General features: G+C 57.9%; 1 protein-coding gene across 1 annotated transcript in view; it reads left to right on the top strand.

The window, feature by feature from the left end:
- Positions 1–17,416, top strand: part of MYO18B (myosin XVIIIB) — a 75,906-nt gene that overhangs the window by 20,556 nt on the left and 37,934 nt on the right. Inside the window, exons 14-28 of the mRNA XM_072879992.1 lie at positions 518–710; positions 2,087–2,167; positions 2,656–2,803; positions 2,935–3,094; positions 4,337–4,520; positions 5,291–5,492; positions 6,098–6,207; positions 9,107–9,172; positions 10,954–11,082; positions 11,380–11,523; positions 12,750–12,839; positions 14,649–14,768; positions 14,893–15,001; positions 15,645–15,769; positions 16,810–16,964. Of these exons, the coding sequence (XP_072736093.1) occupies positions 518–710; positions 2,087–2,167; positions 2,656–2,803; positions 2,935–3,094; positions 4,337–4,520; positions 5,291–5,492; positions 6,098–6,207; positions 9,107–9,172; positions 10,954–11,082; positions 11,380–11,523; positions 12,750–12,839; positions 14,649–14,768; positions 14,893–15,001; positions 15,645–15,769; positions 16,810–16,964 (2,016 nt within the window). The remainder of the gene's footprint in view (positions 1–517; positions 711–2,086; positions 2,168–2,655; positions 2,804–2,934; positions 3,095–4,336; positions 4,521–5,290; positions 5,493–6,097; positions 6,208–9,106; positions 9,173–10,953; positions 11,083–11,379; positions 11,524–12,749; positions 12,840–14,648; positions 14,769–14,892; positions 15,002–15,644; positions 15,770–16,809; positions 16,965–17,416) is intronic.

The following is a 17,416-nucleotide window of genomic DNA, read 5'->3' as shown; positions in this document are numbered from 1 at the left end:
ACGGCACGGCAGCCGGGGCTTTGGACACTGACATTGTCCTCAGTGTTGGCGTCACGTGCCAGTTTAGCCACTTTTTGAATCAACTGGTCCATCAAACTTAATACATTTGGGTGAAGATGTAGTACTTTAAATAACTAGAATGCCAGGATGGGGCCAAACGTGGGAAGGGTGGCATCTCATCCCACCCCACCATTAAGTATTCGTTAGGCCAGGTCAGGAGCAGCCCGTGCCACATGTCTCCATCCAGGCTGGGAGGAGATGCTGGCTTGAGTAGATCAAAGAAGAGGTGGGTGAAGTGTAAGGGAGAAGCGAATGAGCCATGCCGGGAGGTGCAGGTTCTCCCTGACCAGAGACACTGTGGGGGGGAGGTGGGAAGCGCTGGGCTGGTCACTGCTGGGTGGGATGGTGCCCACCCAGGGACGTGCACGTCGGGGGGAGGAGGCGGCGTCACCTCTGAAGGCAGAGCTCAGATGCGTCTGTGGGTAAAACCCCATGGTGTGTGCGGCTCTTTCCCCAGGTCTTTCTCCTCCCAGCACCTCTCCATGGCCTCCATCGCAGTGGTGGACACTCCTGGCTTTCACAACCCTCGGCACCAGCGGGGCGAGCGAGCGGCTACTTTTGAAGAGCTCTGCCACAACTACGTGCACGAGCGTCTGCAGGCTCTTTTCTACGAGAAAACCTTTGTGTCGGAAATGGAGAGGTACAGAGAGGTGAGGAGCAAGGGCTGGGAGCAGTGTCCCGGGGAGCTGCTTCCCAGCACCTGGGGATGGGGCTGCCTTTGACCCAACGGTCCTTGTGGTGTGACCGAATGACACACTTCAGCAGCTTTAATGTGAGGAGCGTTGCAGAAATGAGGGGTCTATATGGAGCGGTAGCCTTGAGCTGGGTCTCTCGTCCACCCACTGCCCCAGTCACGGATCCTCTTGGGTATTTCTGACGTGCTAGAAATGCCAGGCTGTCTGGGCATCTCTTTGGGCAGGCTTGTTCCAGCTCAGGAGGCTTCACGCCCTTCTGTTGGTGCAGCTGAGTTTTTCCTCAGGTGTTGAATAATAGAGAATAGAAAGGAAAATGATAAATTATTGCAGAAATAAGCTGCTGAAAAATGTACAAGCAGAGATGAACTTATTAAGCTTGCAGAAGTTACTTTAATACCTCTAGCCATGGGAAAATAGTTGAATTCCCATGGCTTAATATTCACACATCACTTGCGCCAAGTAAGTATATATGTGCTCTTCACTAGTGATGAATATATAGTTACTGGCCAAGCTTGAAATGACAGCAGGCTCAGCAGGCTCACCTTGCCTTGGCTTTGTTGCTGGCTAAGGATGGCTGCCCTGGTGCAAGATGTTTCCCTGTGAGCCATGGGACTGCGACTGTGAGCCCGAGCCCTAGTGACCCGTCTACTCCCAGAGCTGGGTCACGCATGGGGGTGATGGTATGGCGGCACGCGCCCTTTGGAGGAAGAAACTCGGGCCCCCGCTGCTGCTTTCTGCTCCACCTGCACGCTCAGGCTGCAAACCTGAATCCCTGAGCAACATCTCACCATGTTACCATGGAGAGACTCTTGCTGAACATCCCCTGTTCACAAGTGAGCAAGAGCAAGCCGTGCTTACCCGCCCCTCCTGGAGGGCTCCCCACGCTCCAGGGCATGGGGCAGGGGTGTCGGGAGCGGGTGCTGGAGCCGCGGGTGGTGGGTGAGCCCGAAGCCCTCAGCTGAGAAAGGGAAACAATGCCTGCAAGCTGCAAATTAAATAATTGATTGTTTTCTTGGTGCTTTCTCGTTAAATCTTCCGTTATTGTCATATCCATGATTTATGCAGCTTGCCTGATATCCACAAAGCGCTGCAGAAGCCCGTTGGGTGCGGTGGTCCCGACAGCCCTGCCTGCGGGGCAGATGCGGCCATGCCTCCGCGTCACGGTGGAGGTGTCTCCGGTGGCTATTCCGCTCCCCCGGTGCCGGGTCCCCACACAGCCGAGCGGGAGCAGGGCTCGCACCATCTTCCTCCCCCTCCATGCAAACATATCTCCTCTTGGCTTTCAGATGCCAGACCCTGACTGAAGCAAGCTTTTAAATAATGTTTTCCAGGAAAATGTTGAGGTGTCTTTTGATCTTCCAGAGCGCTCTCCACTGGCTACGCTGTCCATCATCGACCTGAGCTCCTCACAGGTAACCTGTCCCCATGGCCACGGTGGGAGTTGGTTGCTCTGGCCATGCTTGAAGCATCCTCCTGCTCAGAGGAGTGAGGATTTCAGAGGCAGGGTGGGACCTCGTGGCGTGTTTTGCAGAGAGCAGCCCGGGGTGTTGCAGGGGAGGGCACAGCATCAACCAAGACCTTTTTGATTTTTTAAAATACAAGCACCTTTCCTGGTCAAGCCCTGCTCCCCGGGCACCTCTCCCAGCCTGGCTGCAGAGCCAGGATGACTGGCCTCTCCGGGACACTGTGTGACTGCGGGGGTCTCATGGGTGATGCCCAGAGCTGGATCAGGCCAGGAGGGTCTCCTCACCCTGGTCTGGCTGGTCCGAGGCGAGGGACACAGCTGGGCAGAGGTGGGGGGGAGCAGGGTGGGAGCAGGCTGGCACGGCTGTGGCTGGAGCTGGCTGCCCACAGCCCTCCTGCCCGTCCCCTGTCACCAAGGGCCATCTCCCTTCAGCAGCCACAGGTGCTGCCTGGTAGCCCAGGGACTGATCGCAGGGGGCTACTGTGGATCCTGGACGAGGAGGTGCTGATCCCAGGCTCTGGGGACGGCGCTGCCTTCGACCGCCTGTGCTCCTACTTTGCCACGAAGGGACCCGATCAGGAGGGTAAATCTGGGTCAGCTCGGCTGCCCATCCGTTGGCATCGCCATTTAGCTTTGGAAATTTAAGAAACCATGCAGCAAATTAAATATCTCACTGGGCTTTTCTTCTCGGGCGATTCTGGGGTGCTGTCGCAGGGGATGGCTACATGCGCAGGTGTGAGCAGGCGCTGCACTTTGAGATCTCCCACCAGCTGGGCACGGACCCCGTGCGCTACGACCTCACGGGCTGGGTCAGCAAAGCCAAGCTCAACCTCTCGGCACAAAACGCCATCCAGGTGCTGCAGCGGTCCAAGGTGTAAGTACAAGAGGGTGCCACAGGGCTGGTCTGCCACGGCGTCGGCGGTCATCCCTGTGCCCGTGAGAGTGGTTTGGGATGACGCCCACCGTAAGCCGTGTTGCTCCAGCTGGGGCTGGAGATTGCAAACCTGTCCCAGCTCCAAGAGGTGGTTCGTGGTGGGGAAGGCAGAGGGTTGTGAGGCATCCCAATGGGGAGGACAGGACCCATAGCCTGGCTGAGGTCAGCCAGGGTGGGCAATGGCCTTGGCACTGGCTGCGAGGGGTCCCTGCCTGCCCCCCCACCTCCTGCCCAGTGCACAGCCCAGGGGATGGAGCCGATCCAGCCTCGGGTGGGCAAGGAGGGGACGGGATCTCAAGCAGATCCCGTCTGCGGGGCAGCCCGAGGCATCTGCCAACACCAGTGTTGCATTGCCGGAGTCCAGCTCCACCTGGGGGAAAAACTGCAAGGAAGCTGGAAAAAACCACAACTTTCAACCCAGCTTTGTGGGAATCTTGAGAGTTTAGTTAAGGTGGGGGGAGCAGATGTCAAGTGATTTGACTTACAGCCATCAAGCCCCTGGGCTGACTGACAGCCAGATGTACGCGTTGTGATCACAGTAGATGCTATGGAGCGAGCTGGTGAATAACGCTGCGGTGAATAGCTCTCCATCAAAGCTGTCTGGGTTCTTCGAGTCAGCAGATCTTGTGCACTGACGTTTCAGTGGGGGTTCCCTCCTGCAGGCGTGGGCAGTGGGGGCTGGGGGGCACAGGGGGACCCCGCAATGTCCTTGGCTCCGCAGTGCCGTGAGGTTGAGCATCCAGCACGGGTCAGGGCCTCAAGACATCACCGGCTGAGGGCAGCTCCTTGTGCAGCAACCACTCAGGTTTTCCCCATTGCTTCAAGGAACCTCGTAAACTAAATTGGAATTGAAACATAATCGAGCTGCTGCAGTTGTCTCCGCTCATGGGACGATTTTACCCTTCTGCTTAAACACTCCCAGCTCATTTTGTTTCGGACTTCAATTCAGGGAAGTTTTAATAATGGTGAACAGCTCGGTGCCTGAACCAAAGGGGAACAGAGGGGGTGGGGGGTGTCCCGGCACCCCTGCTCTGCTCCGCAGCCAGGTGCTCTGTGGCAGCACCAATGCCAAATTTGGGGTGCAGGGCATTGCGTCCCCATAGAAGGGGCTGGGAAGCAGAGGTTCCCCGGTGCCGGCACTGCTGTGGCCTGACCGCCCCGTCTTGTTGCTTGCCCCGACAGAGATGCCGTGAAGGAGCTGGTGTTGCCGCGCTCACGGGCACCGCTGGCCTGCCGCGCCGTGGCGGGGCTGGAGGGACGCTCCCAGGCGGTCCTGCACCGCAACGGCTGCGTGAGGAAGACCTTCGCCAACAGCTTTGCAGCCGTGAAGAAGAGGTCGGTGTGTGCTCAGCTCAAACTGCAGGCGGTGAGTGCGGGCACTGGGACCCTCGTGGCTGCAGGTCGGGGTGTTTGCAGCACTGCGTATCCTGACCCCACACTGAGACCCTGCCTTAGACACACTCCTTAGGAGCCCCGCACCCCTCGGCAGGCACCTTCCACACCGCGGGGCTGGGGGTCACCGGTGCGGCTCTGTTCCCCGCAGGGCTCTTGGCCCAGGATTCTGCTCTGGCCGCGGGTGGCCACGAGCCTCCCCAGCACCGCTGTTGCTCAGGGAAAGCATCCCAGGCAAACAGATCATAAAGCAGATTACACACGCACCTTGCTGTGCGGCCGCTTAATCCTCTTAAGCACTCAGACGAGTAGACTAGCCCTCCGGGCTGGGCACGTGCCAAGCTCGGGCTGATCTCGGCCATAATTAGGTGCCTAAACCCTCTTGAGCAGACGAGGCTCAGTCTCCGTAGGTTCCCTGGCCAGCCCGCTTTGTGGTCCTGGCTGTCCCTGGCAAACCCCTGCCCAGCAACCCTCAACCCTGGTAACTTTTTGTAGCCCATCAACCGAAAATGTGGTGTGTTAAGAGGAAGGGTCCTGCTCAGCATTTGTGACCTGCACCTCAGGCTCACCTCTCTGACCGAAGCTATTGCTCCTAACATGCACCTGAGCTTTGAGGGCTCTGAGGATGACTCCTTCACCTGCCCAGACACCCTGCAGTGGGTGCACGGGGAGCGTTTCTCGCCACGTGCTGCCCCTTTGCCCCGTAGCCCCCTCCAGCCCTGCTGACCTCTGCTTGCCTGGCAGGACGCGCTCACGAACCTTCTCCGACGGTCCCAGCTGCACTTCGTCCACTGCCTCCTCCCGGGAGCGGGGCCAGAGGGGGCAGAGGGGCCGGTCCCTCGGCCCCCTGCACCGCCCGACGCAGACCTGCGGCTGGATGTGCCGGCCCTGCGAGCCCAGCTGGAGGGGACCCAGCTCCTGGATGCCCTGCGCCTCCACCGCATCGGTACACCCCGGCCCTCCACCGCTCCCGCCCGCCGTGCTGGTCCTGCCTGCTGGTGCTGCCCTGCCGGCAGCTCAGCCCTTCCACGCTTTGCTCATCAACCGCCTCTTGCCAGCCCCACTTCAGCAAACCCCCTGGGTTTTTATTGCTGCTTTTTGCAGGGGTTCCTGGCCCCTCTCCTGCCCGCAGCATGCGGTGCTGCTAGGCGGCACAGCTCCGGTGGGGTTTTCCCGTGCATCTTTCCCTTGGAGCATCTGTGCATCAGGCTGGACCTGCACCGACCACGGTCACAGTCCATGCCAGGGGGAGACGGACCCGTGCAGGAGACTCAGGGGCATCTCCTGCACGACAGAGGTGCTGGGATGGTGTCTGGCCACCTCAAGTGCATCTCCAGTGCTTCTCTGCTCCCTCCGCCCTGCCCTCGCTGCAGGGGTTTCTCTCTGCTAAGGGCAGCTTCCCCCGTCCCCACCACCCGCGATACCTTTGCTGTGTGCAGGACGTGCCGCCCTTCGCAGCAGCCTCCACCGCCGGTTCCCTCCCCGACATTTCGGTGCAAGCCACGTGCCCCTGGGCTGGTGCGTCCCCCAGAGATGTCTCTCTGCCCCCAGGGTATGCGGATCACCTGCTCCTGACCCAGTTCCGAAGGCGCTTCCAGGTCCTGGCTCCGGACATCATGAAGAAGTACACCTCTGCCTACGAGGTGCCGGACGAGAGCAAGGTGCGTCCCAGGCTGGCCTGGGGAGCGTGGGCTGAGACCCCCACACAGGGCTCTGCTGGTGCCAGAGCTCTTCCAGCCCTCCCCAACGTGGTCAGGGCTTTCTTTGCAATGAGGAGCAATTCCTGGAGCTCCCGGCAGGCAGCCCCTGTGCTGGCACTGCCTGTACCCTGCGTGAGCCTGGCTGTCCTCTCTCCAAATGGGCTGGGTCATGCCAGCATCTCCTGCCCGGGGACAGGAGCTGCTTTCCCAGTCCCTGCCTCACTCAGGCATGCGGTGTTGCTGTTATTATTCCTTTGACTGCTGTAGGGTCAATACCTGCAGGTCTGTGGGCTGCCAAGCTCCCGCGTCTCCCGACAGCTGTGGGTGATGCTCCTTTGCTCTGTTGCTGCAGGACCTGCCATGGGTGGGAGCACACATCTGGACAGCTGTTGCGGAGCTTTAGTAGCAGGGTTGTCAGTGCAGGTCCGGGGGTTTCTTAAATGCAAGGCTGTCCTCAGGAACTAGGCATGAAGGAGAAAAACCATGTTCAGCAAGGCTCAGGGTAGCTCAGCAGCATTCGCAGTGCTGCTGAGAAACGGCGATTGGGTTTGGGAGTCTGCGGGGCCAAGCCGTACGTCCGGGCTCTGGGCGGTCGGAGCTCCCTAGCAATGATCAGGAGTGATCTGGCAGTGGGGCTGCATCCTGTGTGGGTGCAGCCTCATGCAGCGCCGGGTTGCAGGGGTTGGCTTTGCATCCTGCTCCTCTTCACCCTTCCCACGCATGCCCAAGCACAGAGGGATGCGGGTCCTCCAGCAACCTGGCAGAGCAGCCAAGCTCGGCTCTTCGTCCCGGAGTTTCTCCCCCTGAGGACTGTTTTTCCAAAGGCAGTAAGCATGTCTGGTGTGGGCTGCATTTGCCAACGTTATTGCACCGTGGAGAGGACTTGGAGAAATCAGCCTGGAAATGAAGCCTGTTATTGCTTCTTTTTAATACTCAAGAGGAAACGGCTTTGAAACTCCTGCTTGCTGAGGGCTGTGCCTCGGTCCTCCGGTGCTCTGGCTGCATGCCTGGTAGGTCTCGTTTTGCAGGACAGGGCACAAACTGTGGGACTGGAGGTATGTGCAGCAGGCAGGATCCGTGCATTGCTCTGGCCCAGCGTGGTGGCACCCCGTCCCTTGCCCTGGCTCCCCCAAAAACCGGCTGGCTGAGGACAAGCCAGGCAGCGTTCCCAGGGACCCAACGGAGCAGGGACCATGGAGGCTCCTGGGGACCGGGCATTACCTGTAAAGCAGCAGCGCAGTGGTGGATCCTTGCCTCGTCCCACGAAGCCTGAAGGCCAAAGGAGCTCAGGAATGAAGGCGGAGATTTGCCGGTTTTATTTGTTTCATAACAAATTTGTAGCAAAAACTGGGGAGAACCGCCCCTTCCCCTGGAACAGGCTATGAGTGAGCCGAGAAGCACTGACAGCCGGGAAGAGCTGAGAGGAAATGAATTAAACATGGGCACGTGCTCTGTTGTGCAAACTGCCAGCCAGCGTGTGCAAATTCAGTTAAGACCTTGGGATTTAATAAGACAAGTTTGACAGTCGGAAAAGGTCAATATTGTTATTAAATGCTGTAAGGAGGCAGAGGGTGCCTCGTCAGCAGCGTGTAAGCAGGGGATTTGAAAAATCCCATCTTCCCTGGAGCTTGTTGCCATGTGGTTTTGTTAGCTGGAGACTGCTTCCCGGTAAGCTGCATTAACTCGGCCGCTGGAGCACAAGAGATGCTTGTCTGTAGCGAGGGTGTGATGGTGCAGCAATAACTGACCCCGCTGTTGGGGATGGGATGGGATGGGATGGGATGGGATGGGATGGGATGGGATGGGATGGGATGGGATGGGATGGGATGATCCCACGCAGCCCTGCGCCTGGCCCCAGTCCCAGCAGTGCCACAGGAGCGGGGCACGGCTGCGGTGCTGGTGCTTCCTCGCCTGTGGCACACAGTTTTGTGCACCATAGTGGTCCGTCCCCCGTGCACTCGCATGCTCCGTCCCCACCTCGCCCTGGTGCATGCATGGCTGCTGGCGAGGGCTAGGGCTGCATTTCTGCTGCAGCAAGGTGCTCCCGGGGCCGTGCCGAAATATTTCTCACGTGGGTTTGTCCTTCAAGGAGGAGATGCGCGAGGCTGCCAGAGGATGTTGTATAAAGTGAAGTATTAGCAGAGGACTTTTGTTACAATTTCTGTAGCTCTGGGGTTTTCAAATCATCCATTCATCCAGATAGCGTTTGCTGCCCTGGGGAAACGTATGGTATTGCTGGCTGTTATGTTGGCATGTCGGTCCAAAGCTCAGAGTAATTGAGTTCCGGCTTCTCCTACGGATCAGGACTAATCTCCTGCTTGCCTCCCCGCAGGGGCTCAGCTCTGCACCAGCAGGCTCTGGGGGGAACTCGGTACTTTCCCCGCTGCTTTCGGCTCCACGGGCCAAGCTGTTGGTGACCAGGTGGGAGGGGAGCACCAAGGGCTTGCAGCTGCACAGTGCAGCTGGACCCTGGCTGGACGGGCCGGGATGGGTCTTGCCTTCCCCTGAGTAGCCTCCTTCCACAGCCACCCGTGCATCGGGTCCGTCCAGCCCAGGGATGGCAGCAAAAGGGGGAAAATCTTGCATGCAGCTGCAGATCTCCGCTCCCCGTCCTGCCAAAAGCCTCCGGGGCAGAAAGCCCTTCTCACACCAGGACTCAGGGCTGGGGCAGCCGTTTTGGAGGCTGCTCTGGGGCTGGGCGGGTGCGCTTTTGCATGGGGAGGAGGAAACGAGAGCACAGCTGGATGCACCCTTAGTGGGTGCCCGTAAGGACTGGCGGTTTCTGCGCCCTATTTCAGCAGGCTCGTGCCAGGGTGTAAATGTTTTCTGAGCAACTCTGAGATGTGCTCCTTCTCTGCAGGCTATAGAGGAGCTCTTCCAGGCACTGGATCTGGAGAAGAAGAGCATCGCCATAGGACGCAGCCAGGTACGACGGCTCCGGTCTCTGCTTCCCCATTGCTCTTGGTGCGTATGGGCACAGCCAGCCCCACGCTGGGTGCTGCCAGCTGCCCAAAGCTTCCCAAACTGGAGAGAAAGCCTCTCCTCCACTGCTCCCTGCAGCACCCAGCTGGGCTGGGAAACCAAGCCTCACCGAAAATCAAAGCGGAAGGCTCCTAATGCACATTTGAAAGCGTTACCCTGGATAAACTGTGTACCTAATTGTTGAAATCTGGCCCCTCATGGCATTTAAGTTCCTAATTACCTTTGATGTCTCATGGGAGTAAATGAGGCTTGGGCAGCTCATGGTTTTGGTGGGCCGGGGTTAACACTGCTGAGCCAGGCAGCTGCAGGTGCAAGAGTTGTCGCAGCAACAACATTTGAACTTAAATGCGATAATCTCAAAGAAAAATTAATTTTGCATGCGTGCTTGCCTTCAGCCCTCAGAGTCTATAAAGAAAGAATTCATGAAACGGTTCTGTGGAGCAAAATAACTTTCTTTTATCCTGCACAGTGCAGTTTGCAATTATCTCTTCTGTGAAACCCTTGTAGTTAATCAATACTGCGATAGCAGCTCCAGTCACATCTTGTTATAGAGGAGTTAGTTTTGCCATCGCTTTGAGCATTGATTTTGTACTAGCTTCTAAAACTCGCTGGCTTGTGAAGTTAATACAGACATTAATGAGACAATCAAATAGGTGGTGGAGCAATCATAGCATTATCTCAAGAAAGTGAGTTTCCTTGGAATTGTTCTTTGATTCAATTTGGCATCTTTAAAACGCAGCTCTTTAAGTACGCCACCAGCTTCACAAGTGTAATTCAGCTTTTATTAAAGCTGTATTATGCAAATGGTGCACAATATTCAGGAGTGATTGGTCCCATATCCTGAGAGCTTCGCCAGGCAATGACCGAGAGATGTCATGCACTCTGAGAGATCGATACCAGGCTAAATTTGATGGCATCAGCGAATCTGTATCATTTGTGAGGTGTTTCTGACAAGTTCAGTTAAAGAAAATGATGTGGTTAATTCTGTTTTTCCTCTTGTAAACTGGCATCTTTGCTGTTACCTGTGTGTATCTGTGTGTACGCTGTCAAAAATGCTGTTTCCAGCAGAGGCAGCCCTGCCGTCCATGCAGAGGGTGGGAAATGGGCAGTGGCCCAAGGGAAGAGTTTCAAGGACTTGCAGCTTCTTCTGATCATTGATGCCTATGTCAAAAAGGAGGAATGAGAAGAGGCAGGGACAGAGAGCAAATACCAACGTGTGCACAGCGCAAGGGCCGGATCCCCAAGGGCACTCAGCAGCCCAGTCCCCGGGGAGTCAGGGGGACCTGGGCAGCCCCGTACCCCCTGTTTTGGCGATGCCCGGGAGCAGGAGATGGAGGGGCGGGTGGAAGGAGCTCTCCGGGATGTGCAGACATCCCACTGCCGGGATCAGGGATGGGATGGAGCCAGGACACAGCTCCCTCTTGCTGTGCCCTGAGTGTCCCCAGGGAGGTCGGTGCCAGAGCTGCCTCAGGTGCCTTCGGGGGCAGATAGGGGCAGATAGGCGTGTTGCGGATTTGGCCAGGAAGGGCTGGAGTCCCCTTCCAGCCCAGCGTTTCGGGCTGGTGCAGTGGTTGCACTCGCTGGTCCTGGCCGGTCCAAGGACCTTCGGTTTCCTGCAGGTCACAGGGGAGGCTGCCAGGTCTTAGCCAGAAATATGTCCCGTTGGCCGCGGGCAGGTTTCAGACCCTGTCCTAGGGGTGCATAACCTCCGTTGCTTGCTGTCAGGTTTTCCTGAAGCCGGGTGTCATCTCCAGACTGGAGAAGCAGCGCGACAAGCTGATAGCCCAGAAGATGATCCTGCTCCAGGCTGCTTGCAAGGGCTTCCTCGGTCGTCAGAAGTTCAAGAGGTTGAAGGTATCCATCCCGCAGGTTGTGGATGCCCTGTGCCCACCAAAGCACAGGCTTGGTGCTGCTGTGATAGAGCCCAGAGCATCCAAATTGCAGCTCTTTGAGCAGAGCAGGCTGCTCCTTTGAGGGGTACCCACTCTGCCCTGCCCCATGGGCAGCCGTAAGATGCTGCGCTGCCATCCCCTGCAGTGCAGAGCTCCTCCACCACCTCATCCCTCTCTATCCCGGTGCCCCAGCCCGGTCCTTCCCGGTGGGCTCAGCCGTGGCTGGGCGAGGGGCACTGCCAGCCGTGTCTCCCCGCAGATCCAGCGCCTCGCCATCCGCTGCATCCAGAAGAACCTGGTGGTCTTCCAGGCGGTCAGGCACTGGCCCTGGTGGCAGCTGCTGAGCCGTGTGCGGCCCTTGCTCAGCGTTAACCTTGCGGAGGAGCAGCTCCGTGCAAAAGAAGTATGCACCAGGCGATGGGATGGGATGGGATGGGATGGGATGGGATGGGACGGGACAGGATGGGATGGGGTGGGACGGGATGGAGTGGGACGGGAGATGCTTTATGGGCTCTGCCTTTTGGGTCGGTCAAACTGAAGTCACTTCTGCCAGGGCAGAGATGTTTTGCTGACCATCCAGAAGTCGCCATCTATTCTTAGCACTGCATTTTTTCCCCCAAGTAATGTGTTTTGCAGAGCTGTGGAAGGAGAAATAACTCTCGTTCCTTACAGGGACAGTAGCAAATGTCCCTGCAGCTGAAGCTCTGTCCCAGGGCCGTAGGTGCCTCACTGCCCTCCCCGTGCCCCCCGTGAGCTTGCTTGGGCTGGGTCCGCTGAGCCGAGCCCCTTGGGGACGGGTGCCCCACATCAGTCTGGGGGATGATGGATGATGAGCAGCCAAACGCATCCTTGACGCAGGGGACTCTGCTCTGTACTGTCCCCAGAGCGGTGCTGCCTTCCGCCTGAGCTGCCGCTGGTGATGGGAGACGGTAATGGGCACTTGCTGACCCGGGAAAGGCACCTTTTGCCCCTCCGTACTGTCTGAGGCCTGCGCTAAATTCGTAGTCCGTCTTCCTCGCCATCCTGCTCCTCCTCTTGCCTTAGTGAGGTTTTAACAAGCTGTTTTCAGGCTGGTTCAGACGAAATAAAAGCTGCCCAAGCCTCTGTTTCTCTCTCCAAACCCGCCTGGGATCCATCAGGCCCCATCACCCGTTAACCTCTGTTTTTATCACAACTCTGCACGTTCTGCTTCTGCTCAGTGTTGGACATCAAAGCAGGACAAGGCTGCACCGAGCAGCTCTTTCTGCCGTTACAGTCAGGCTGCCTGAAAAAGAATCACAGAAAACAATGTGCCTTTGCAACCGCTCTGTGATAGCCTGCCAGGGCCCCAGGAACACTCCATGAGCAAAATTCAGACATTTGGCTGTTCATCCCAGGCTTTTGAGGTTTGCTTCTTTCTCATAAACGTGCTCTGTATGCACACCAAAGCTGATATTCCCTCCGATGGAATTCACGTCAGGAGCTGTAGTCCCAGCAGTTTGCAGTGAACAGCCTTCAAAGTTGCCTGGTAAATTTTATTAATAAGGCAGCTATGTCTCTCCCACTCATTTTTAACAGAAAACAAGATTTTCATAAATAAACTGAGGATGCGGGAGCTCTCCACGTGTGTTTTTTTGCAATCTTCCCTAGGAGGAGCTGGCGGCGCTGAGAAGGAAGCTGGAAAAATCCGAGCAGGCATGCAGCGAGCTCAGGCAGACCGCAGAGAAGCTGGAAAGCAAGGTAGAGCCCAGAAAAAAGCCTTTTCCACAGCCCCACTTGGTTGAGTTGGAAATTAAGCCATATCTGGATAAATATGACCCCCAATGACATTACAGCAGGAGGAGCTGGGATCAGCAGAGGGTTGGGCAGGGGGCAGCTGCCGAACTGCCGGCAGAGTAACCGCAGCCAGACGTGGTTCTCTGTGCAGGACCCAGACGGGCTGCGGTGCCCGACTGCAGCACCCAGCGCCAGCATCGCTGCAGTCCCTGCTGGGTGGGATCCTGCCTGCCAGAGCAACGGGTCCCCCAGGGTCTGCACCTGGAGAGCGGCCCAGACGACCTGGGGATGGGCCATTCCCAGGGGTGTCCCCAGGGAAAGCCTCATGTCCCCTCAAGCAAGGACAGACGTCCTCATGCTGCCACTGGCCCAGCGTATGAGGCTGAAAAGCGGCAGAGCGAATGTCATCCCTTCTGCTGACAAAAGGGTATAATTAGAATGGGAAATTACACACAGATGTATCATATTCTCATTACGCTCTCAGGACTGCAGGCTCGCTGACCTCTGCAGACACCAGAAGTGACTTAGTTTAATGGGACAAATGCTAATACTGAGGAGACAGCGGGCAGGAGAAGTGTCCTGCCCGTCCCCTGGCTCTGAGCATGACCCTGCCATGCGTGGTGCTTGGGGGGTGGCAGCTGCCGGGGCAGCGGCGTGGCCGTCCCGTTGTGCATGTTGGGAGGCACGTTGGGGACCGCGTGCATCCCCAGCCGGCCGCTAGTCCTGTATCAAGTCCCGCCTTGGATGCACGGGCTCCTGCACGATTGCAGCTGGGGTTTTGTTAAGCACCAGGAGGAGAAGGAGCTCCCAAGTTTGCTACAAAATACCCTGGGTTTACCCGGCTCGCCGGGCTGCGGCGATCACCCCTTGCGAGGGGTGGCTGAGCTGTGGTCTAGGTGTAAAGCTGCAGCTCTGGTTAATGGTACCAACAGTCCCGAGGGCCAGGGACCCCCTTCTCAATGGGAAGCAGCTAAAGATGATTTAACTTAAACTCTGTTAAAAATCAAATCACACCCACGAGGCTGGGACTGCTGAGCGAAGCTAATGCCTCAGGACAGACCTAGAAAAATACTGTGTCCCCAGGGAAAGAGTTTACTTACTTACTGAGTTTACTTACCGAGTTAAACTTGTTGGACCCCCTGAAGAGCTTGTGTAGTGCACCTGCAAAATGTGAAGTGCCTTAAAATGCTGTCAGACGGAGGAAAAGGAGCATTGGAATCCTGCGTGTTCCTGCTGGCCCTGCCGCCTCTGCAGCCCGGATTAGCGGGACAGGCCATGTCCACGTCTGCTTTGCAGAAAATGGAATTAATTCTCCAGATTAATAATTCACTCTTTCATTCACCAGCTTGTTGTTTCAAATGAAAGTTAATGCTAATCAGCTAGAACGGTGCAGAAATCTGATGAGCCCTGCCTGCAGCGCACTGCAGGCAGCGCGCTGCAGGCAGCACAGTGCAGGCAGCACAGTGCAGGCAGCACACTGCCGGTGCCAGCTGCCGGCTGTGCAGCCATAGCGGGCAGCTGCCTTGCCACAGGCAGCCATGCGAGGAGTGCAGCCACGGCTCCAGCAGCAGTTGCTCTTTGCTGGGCACTGCCAGTGGGAGCCTGGGTTCCCACTGGTGACACTGGTGACTGTGTGCACTTACCACGTCCCTTAAGCACAGGCAGCTGCCAAAGGAGAGCAGTCAGGACACTCAGGTTGATGCGGGCTGGCCGGGCCCCCCCTGAGCCAGCGTGCACGGCAATGCCCAGCCTGACTCCGCGTTGCCCCCCCAGATCATTGACCTGACGATGGAGCTGTCAGACGAGCGGTACAAGGGAGACATCGCCTGCCAGGTCCTGGATGGGGAGCGGGCAGAGAGGCTGCGGGGCACCCGTGAGCTGCAGGAGCTGCAGGTAGGAGAGCCCTGAGCTGCCGGGCTGTGCCGGTGGCAATGCTGCACTCTCGGCACAGCCTTGCTGGACCCGAGTGCCCTGGAGCTGGGTAGAGCTGCTCCCTTCCTTTCCCGGGTTTCCCCAGAGCAAACACGACCAAGTGCAGAAGAAACTGGAGTTGGTGGAAAAGCAGCTGGAAGAGGCCCAGCAGCTGGTTCAGTTGCGTGAGATGAAGATAAGTGGCTCTGGAGGAGGTAGGGCCATCCTTTCAGGGGCGATGCACACTCTGGGCTCCCAGCCTGACCTGTGGGGCCAGCACGGCCACCCCAGCAGGGCAGCAAAGCCTCTTGCAATGGGCAGAGACTTGCTCCCCCTGGCCCCCGGCAGCTCTGCTCCTCCAGCCCCTGGCCACCCCAGTGTGTTTTTGGCACCCTGTCATTCCGCATTGCTCGTCTGGCGGGAGCTGGCAGCGACGGCTCGGTCGCACACAGCTCTGGCTCTTGCACGGGGCTGGGGATGCAGGCAGGGATTCTGCCTGAGGGCGCTGCTGGCGCTTGCTGGCACTGCCCGGCACTCTTGCCAGCTCAAAGTGTGTCTGAAGCATGTTTTGGAGTGGTGAGGCTGCTAAGACACAAGTGGGGTGGGATGGGATGGGACGGGATGGGATGGGATGGGACGCGTGCATGCTTTGCCTAGGGCGGGGGTACATGTGCTATCCGAGCCGGGGCAGCCCTGGGTGCACCAAGCAGAGCTGCGCCCTACGCGCTTGGTGCTGGTGTCTGTGCCATACAGGAGCTGCAGTGCCGTTGCGCATTCGCCCATCCGACCCTGGCACGGCTGCTCAGGCTGGTCAGGCCTGAGCACCCACCCAGCGCCTCCGGCTCTCTCCGTTCACAGAGGACGAGTGGCAAGTGCGCTTCGACTGCGCGCAGACGGAGATCGCCTTCCTGCAGAAGCGGCTGGCGCAGCTGGAGGAGCGGCTGGAGGCCGAGCTGGGCACCAGGACAGGGCTGGAGCAAAAGGCAAGTGCTGCCGGCCGCAGGGCGTGGGAGGGGACGGGGCTCCCCAGGGTCACGCCGAGGAGTGGGGCTGCTGCTGGAGCCGGTTGTCCTCTCCTTGCTCCTGGGGCAGGCAAAGCTTCGCAGGGCTGAGGCTTGGAAATGCAGCCGTTTGCTGCTGATGCTCTCAGTGACCAGGTGAAACTGGCTATCTTCTGCTGGTTTGAGAATAAATACCCAAAGCTTCCTTCAAGCTTAAAAAGTTACTTTTGCACCAGAACGTGGCAAAATTCAACCTTGTTCGAGCGTGAGTGTGAGCACACGGTGGAAAGCTGTGGGGTGGAGAGGGGCTCAGAGGTGGGTCTTGGTGTTGGTCTGGCTTTTGGATACTGGGCTGGGTTGTGCTCGCACCAGCTGTCCCGCAAAGAGCTGCTAATGTAAAGAGCTGGCAGTTCCTGAGCTTTGCCACGAGGAGGGAAAAAGCCAATGTGCTTCCCTGAGCAGTGCCTGGGAGTCAGGTCACTTCCCATAAGGATAAAATAAAGAAATGAATATTATTCATGGTACATTAAAAAGTAATAAGAAAAGCAGCCCAGTCTTAGGAGCTTGGGTAAAGCAAAACAGCCCATTTGCTTTCAGATAGTTAGTTTGGAATTACAGGCTTCATTAATGCAAGATTTTGCTTATTTAAAGTCATTGCTTAATGACTCCATTCTCTGGCTGGCGAGCGCTCTGCGTGTCTCTCTGCCCCAAACATGATGCAAATCCTTGGGGTTCCAGCTCATTCGGTCCAGGCGCTGCCTTTTGCAGAGAAACGGGATCAGGTGTCCATCCCTGGGGCAGCTTCGCTGACTCAGCAGGAGGGCTGGGATGCTGCGGGCACACAGGAGGGTGCCTGGAGTGTGAGGGGTCAGGGCACCTAAATTTGTCCTTGTTTGGCGAAAGATCTCTGGGTGAACCATCCCCTGGTGCCAGAGCGGAGCCGAGCCCCGGGCGGGGAGCGGCTGTGGGGTGTGTGTGTGCCGTAGGGTCCCTCCGCCACTCACCGTCGCTTCTGCCCACAGCTCAGCGAGGTGCAGGCAGCGTGCGAGGCGGCCAAGAAGGTGTCCCAGCAGCTGCGGCGGCGGTGCAGGCAGCTGGCCTGCGAGCTGGAGGACGCGCGGGTGCTCGCTGAGAGCCAGCAGAGCCGCAGCCACGAGCTGGAGAAGAGGCAGAAGAAGTGAGGCTGGCGGGAGCACCTCGGAGGGCCGGGGCTGCTGGAGCGGGAGGGCAGGGGATGGGGATGCTTAGGGTGGCTTCAGGTGAGGAGTTCCTGGAAGGGCTGCTAGTTTCATCTACTTCGACTGCTGGAGGTTGCACCAAGCCAGGAGGTTATTTTTTACATCCTGTTGCCGTGTGACTGTAACACACTTCCATAACAGAAATCACTCCCGGTCCAATGCTTGGTGGCACCGTGGGGAGGGCTGCCTGGGGCTGGGCGAGCGTGCTGGCTCCCACGTCGCTGGGTGTGGGGGCACCCTCGTGCCAGGGTGTCCCAGGCTTCGGTGTGCCGTCGGCGCAGACGTGCCCGTGCTGGGAGCGCTGCTGGCAAACCGGGCACCTGGTGTGGAGGAGAGGAGCCCTGTAGCCAAGAAATGACCCCAGCATTTTAATGCTGCCGTTTGATACCAG

This window comes from Ciconia boyciana, chromosome 15 (assembly GCF_034638445.1).
Source record: "Ciconia boyciana chromosome 15, ASM3463844v1, whole genome shotgun sequence".
NCBI lineage: Eukaryota > Metazoa > Chordata > Aves > Ciconiiformes > Ciconiidae > Ciconia > Ciconia boyciana.
This window is presented reverse-complemented; position numbering and strand designations above follow the sequence as displayed.